General features: G+C 39.6%; 1 protein-coding gene across 1 annotated transcript; it reads right to left on the bottom strand.

Moving 5' to 3' along the window:
- Window positions 1–3982: 3982 nt before the first annotated feature.
- On the bottom strand, window positions 3983–5956 carry LOC103520160 (HEAT repeat-containing protein 1-like). The gene has a single exon (XM_008485254.1). It carries the CDS (start codon window positions 5954–5956, stop codon window positions 3983–3985), a length of 1974 nt encoding a protein of 657 aa, XP_008483476.1.
- Window positions 5957–6038: the final 82 nt, after the last annotated feature.

Genomic DNA, 6038 nt, shown 5'->3' with positions numbered 1-6038 from the left:
AAAAAAAAAAAAAAAAAAAAAAACAAAAATAGAAAGTTAAAAAAGAGAAAAATCTGCCAAGTAGGGTTACCAGACACATTTCTTCGTCGATACACAAAAGCTTCTCCCCAACTTGAAATAACGCGTCCTTGTGACTTTCTAACATGATTTCCAACATGGAGCATAATTTAAGTCTAATTTCATGATAGCTCGCATGATTGTACCCTATGTTGTGGGCGGGTTTTTTTTTTTTGCGCCTTTCGGGTGTTGACTTGTCATGGCCCCTTCGGATGGGGCGTTGCTCGGGCGGGAGGTAGTCGTACTGAATGTTCTGGTTGAGATGAGCAGTCTCTCATTGCAGTTAATATTTTTGGTAAATGAGCATGAGGTAAATCAGCATAAAATAAAATTAACTAAATTGAAAAGACTAATAAGATTCGAAGTAAGCTCTGCGAAGTCAAGTAATCCTGTGCGCGTGAGTGGATCTATTCTGACATCTTAACAGAAGTGGTAATGGGTTCGAATCCACGGCCGAACCATTAGGTATCGGAGCTGAAGGGCTTCCGTTCCGAGAGTGTGTGTGTGTGTGTGTGTTCCCGTGGAACGCCTCATAAAACCCAGGTTTGATTCCTAGACTCAACAAAAATCGAATTGCGGCAAAGCCATTTTGAACTCAAGACATTCAAAAATTGCACAGAAACAGCAAGTTTTTTGTTGCGTTCTTCTCATGGCGCAGAAGTGGGCTTTTCCCTCTGCTCTAGGTAAAATTAAAAACAAAAAAAAAAAGAAATCTTCTTCTTCTTCTGTTATCTAGGAGTAAATGAAAGGATTAAGAGGAAAAAACCATCTCACTCAGAGAGGTATTCTTCTATCTTAGGCGTGTTTATTTCTTGTACATAATTTATAAAAATAAATGGAATAATTTTTAATTCAGATTTTCAATTCAATTCTTCTCTTTTCTTCTTCTTTCTTCTTCCTCTTCTTCTCTTCTTCTCTGTAGTCCTAATATTCTTATTCGGAGGATCCCTTGTATGTACGTATGCCTATTTTTGTCATCTATCTTGTAGGAATTGAGCTTTCATATTGTTTCCCTACGTCAAAATATTCCAAATTACCTTTTGGTCTCAGCCCCGCCTTACCCTGATGTCAGATATGTCTAGGCTTAATAAGAGTCAGCTTCCCATGGCGTAGTGGTCCTGCGCTCGGCCTTGCACGCGGGAGACCGGGTTCGATTCCACGGCGGGGTCAAGAAAGATTTGTAGCAGTACAAATGATTGATTCCGCTGGATTGGGCTGTTGCGGGGCCCACTCAGCTGTGAGGAAAATGAGTAGCGGTTATATAGGGTATATACATATACGTATAAATGCGCATAGCGACGCGGTGGCCAGATGGTAGGGTAAAAATGGATGTGTAGGTCATTAAGATATTCGGGGAAATATCGGGCTATAATGGCTGCAGTGAGCCACCAAAGATTGTGATATCGTCAATATAAATAACGACAAGAAACTGCATGTTACACTTTCTCAAAGAATTCAAAGCAAGGTATAAAAAGGACAGTGTTTGTTATCAATAAGTTAGAAAAAGGTTTCGAAAAACTACAAAGACTGTTACCTTTCAGGAAAATCTTTAGGGTCTCTATTAAAATCAACCGAAAATCAGACTTTAAATGAGAAAACGAATGGTAAGTAATTGGATGAAAATGGGCATTGTCTCTTGTCATCCACAACAAAACATATAGAATACAACTTAGATCTTGTGAAGGAAACGGAATACTTGGTTGTCCATGAATGTGACCAGCAAGAAGAAATAAAATCACAGCCACGAGGGTGATTTTCGATTAAAATAATGGTCTGACCGAAATATATTAATTTTAATTCCTACTCCTCCGCTTCCACAAATAAATATGGGAAAGGAGGAGGAGGAGGAGGAGGAGGAGGAAAAAAAGAAGAAGGAATAATGTGGGAAGTAGAGAAAAGAGAAAGTGTCAAAGGGGGAGAGGAAAAAGAAAAGGAAAAGAAGAAGAGAAGGAATAGAACAAAGAAGAGGGAGGAGGAGGACAAGATGAGATTAGAAGGAAGAATGAATGGGTGGGCGAAGTAGGAGGAAGAGACGAAAAAGCAGAAATTTAGGTCCATGAAAAGGAGAAGGAACGAGAGGAGGAGAAGAGGAGGAGAAGAAGAAGAGAAGGAGGACAAAAGGTGAATGAATTAGGTGAAAATAAAAGCCGAGGAATCACAATAAGGGTAGGTGCAAGCTTTTGACATGACCAGAACTCAGCCTTCAGCATTTTAAGCCTTTTTCATCAGACAGACATAATTCCTGTCATGGCCTCCCAGTCAAATTATATTTTAAGTGAAATAATATTTTAATAAAAATCTCCTCCTTTGTTCTGTAGATTTCCAGCGGGAACCTTTTTCAGTGTCCAAACATCTCATAACAGCTGACAGGGCTCTGGATGGCTGAGTTATGATTGCTGATTTTTTCAAGATGGATGTTTTTATAACAATGACGTATCTGCTGCTGACTTAACTCTGTTGAGTCAGCTCTGGATGTAGACTGACCTCTGGTTACTGACTTTAGTTGCTTTGTATCAAGACTGAATCTTTATTAATGATGCTCAATGGCTCTTACACCAAACTATACATCAATCCTCCCCCACGGATCATAAAAAACTAGAATTTGGGGAAATATATCAGCCACCAAGTTTTGAATTTGAAGAAGAAGGCTACGGGTGAATAAGTGAGGGAGTTAGTTTCTTTAATAAAAAAAAGTAAAAAAAAAAAAAAAAATCATAGGAGATACCTAGGTAGATAGAAGATGACCGTGATTTTTTGGACTGACTGTACTTACAGCTTCACCTTATTTACATATCTTGCATCGTGATATCAGAAGTGGGATAATATCCTATTTTCTAAGTACCTAGGGTAAGTGTACCATTTATTCGCCCACCTAAAAAACGTACCATTTATTGGCCCACCTGTACCATACGCCACATAAGTCTGAACTGGACGAACTTTTTCAAGATCCAATTTCATCAAAAGAAAGGGCTTAAAGACTGCTATCGAACCAGTGCTATTCAAAAATTGTAGTCATAAAAACAAAAATTAGAAAAATAAATGTGGGCAGGTGGGCCAATAAATGGTACGTTTTTTAGGTGGGCGAATAAATGGTACACTTACCCTACCTATATTTATAAATTCAAAATATTCAAATTAGTAAAAATTGAGATTCTACGAGTCAGTGGTCCGCCATAACTGCCATAAGCGCTAGATCGTGGGTTTGATTCCCATTCCCACCTGAGAGGGCCTTATCACAACCTAAGCAGATAAGGTTCGTTCTCGGATCGGTGTGTTTTCTTATATCTAGTCCTTCTCTCTTAGATTTCGGGGTGATAAGACCCTCAGTTCCCTCGATCACATTTCTAAAAAAAAATCTATCTAGGGAGCTCATAGGTTTTAAGTAGGTACCTGTGCCTCTAAAAAAGGTTAAATGTCCTGGTTGGGTAGGTATCTTATTTTCTGTCCATTTAAAAAAAGAAAGTAAAATGCAGTAGAATAAATAGTTTCAAAAATATTGTTTTTAATGTATTAAAATAAATTTTGAAATTTAGAACTTAACAGATGTTGGAATTTGACACTCTTGTCAATAGGGAAGAAACATTGGACTGTTAAGGTGTGGACACACCTTTAGACTAAAACATTATTTCGTCAAATCCCGGCCTTATTAAGGTTCTACACAAAGTTTGTGTAATGAGTACAGTACAGGTACACAAGTGTACATTTTGTTGAGTGAGCCATTTCGGATTTCAGTAAGGTGGTTTTAATTTTTAGACTGAGAAACAGACGAGAGAAAATTGTTCAGGATCTGGGATTTTCTGTGTACAAGGTAGATTAATTTCCAAAAAATAAATTCCCTTCTACATTATGTATTATAATATTGAATTTTTGGTTTCGTGCACGTACTAGTGGGTAATGCATACCTAGAGATAGAAAACATAATTATCTAGAAATATTTGGATATAGGTTCTCCTAGCAACTGTTCCATTTCTTGTACCACCTTATGGCACGCTTTCTCCACATGTTCATTCTCATCCTCCAGAAGTTCCGCGAGGAATGGTACTGTCTCCGGTAACAGGGGGAGGAAATTGTCACCTAGCTTGGTAGCCAATAGCAGCACACATTCTAATGACATAAGACGTACGTAACTATCATTATCCCTCGTCTTGAGTAAGATCTCATAGTTGAGATTCTTCCATTGCAGATCGTCACTGCTGCTGGCTGCGAACTGTACAATACAGGGCTGTACAAGACGTCTACACCGGGACTCATAGTCAGGAAGTTTATTCTCAAGTTGATCCACCAGATGTTGCATGAGGAGATTGAACCGTTCCTTGGTCATGAACTGATGAACATCATGTGTGAATATACTCAGTAGTGTGGCCAGGACAGCATCCAGCAGGATTGCATTCTTCTCTTTCTCAGGCAGATATAATTCAGCATGTTTAGCAACTTGAGTTTTATCAAGAATAACAGAGCAATCCTTGACAATAACGCCGGCAAACAGTACAAACAAACTCTTGAGTGCTTCAGCAACATGACTGGTGAGTATGAAGAATGTAATAACACGATCCTTGTACATCTCATTGCTAGCACGGAATGCCCAGTCATACAACTTGTTGAACAACGGCTTGAAGTTGGACTCGGATAGTTTGAGAACGAGTTTGACAAAGGCAGAGATAACACTTGCTTCTACAATACTGATGTTGTCTTCTCCTACATCAGAGTGAACCACTCGGAAATCCAACGCATTGATGAAGAAATCTGTCACTTCATTGTTATACAAGAACCCAGAGGATGAGAAACTATCTCCTAATATATGAAGCAGTGTTGTCGTGGCTTGGTAATTCTTAGAAGCAATGAGTCGGGCGTAACACGCGGCAACACTGGACATGAGCACACGACCTGGTATATCATTGGCCAGCTTAGACTTGAGATAACCGAGCTTGGTACGGATAGCAACGCCCTTGCTTGTATCACTCCAGGATGCTGTATCTAGAACACACACCTCAGCTAGTATATCCATGAGGTAGGGACTCATGAACATGGACAAGTGTTCCACTACTTTCAGCAGAGAACTGACCACACCTAGCGTAATGACGTCACAAGACTGGTGACAACTTAGACATGATATGAGCTTGGGCATGAAGGTGGGTAGAATAGTGAGTGTGTGCGCTTTGAGTACAGAACACATCTCTGCGATACATAGGATGAGAGAAGCAGTGACTGGAGGCTCATGCTGTTTCTCAAAGACTTCCATCAACTGGTTCACAATATCAATGAAGATATCTGTATGTTCTTCACCAATCGTTCTCACAAATAGTTTCAGAGAGATGAGTGCTGTCTGTTGATTGAGTTGTGCTTCAATACTTGTCACCTGTTCACTATTCACTGCAAGACTAACAAGTGGTTTCACTAGTTTAAGCAAGTCCTCCTGTTGAAAGATATGCTTCTGTTGAAGTCTCCAGTTCAACATATCCAAACATCTCTTCCTCAGAGATAACGTCTTGTGTTTCAACAACTTCCTAATCACGTTGACAAATACAGTCGAATCAATAAGCGCATTGATCTTGTCAAGAATATCATAGCATTGAACTAACATTCCTGCCCAGTACTTACTTTGTGCAGAACTTACATCCGCTTGCTTCGTTACCACTTGGGTGTACTTTAATATTTCCTCGATTGTGTTCTTGAACATTTCGTCTAGATTCAGTTTGCTTGGATGTGTAGGGGGGTACTCATTATTTTTCGTGATTAGAGCGACAGTATTGTGAGAGGAAAGTAAGGATGACGTAAACATGAGAAGTGTGTACTTGTAGTGGCGGAACTGTTTGGGTGTGATCTTATCTACTTTAATAACACGCTGGACGCGTCTCCTTGCCTCTTCACTTGGAAACCTCTCCTCTTTCTCCTGAGGCATCAGCTGAAGGAATTGCACAAGCTTGTAGCAAGACTCAACCAGAATATTGAGAGGATATTTAGAACATACATGCAGCGCGAGC

This window comes from Diaphorina citri, unplaced genomic scaffold (genome assembly GCF_000475195.1).
Source record: "Diaphorina citri unplaced genomic scaffold, Diaci psyllid genome assembly version 1.1 scaffold3285, whole genome shotgun sequence".
NCBI lineage: Eukaryota > Metazoa > Arthropoda > Insecta > Hemiptera > Psyllidae > Diaphorina > Diaphorina citri.
This window is presented reverse-complemented; position numbering and strand designations above follow the sequence as displayed.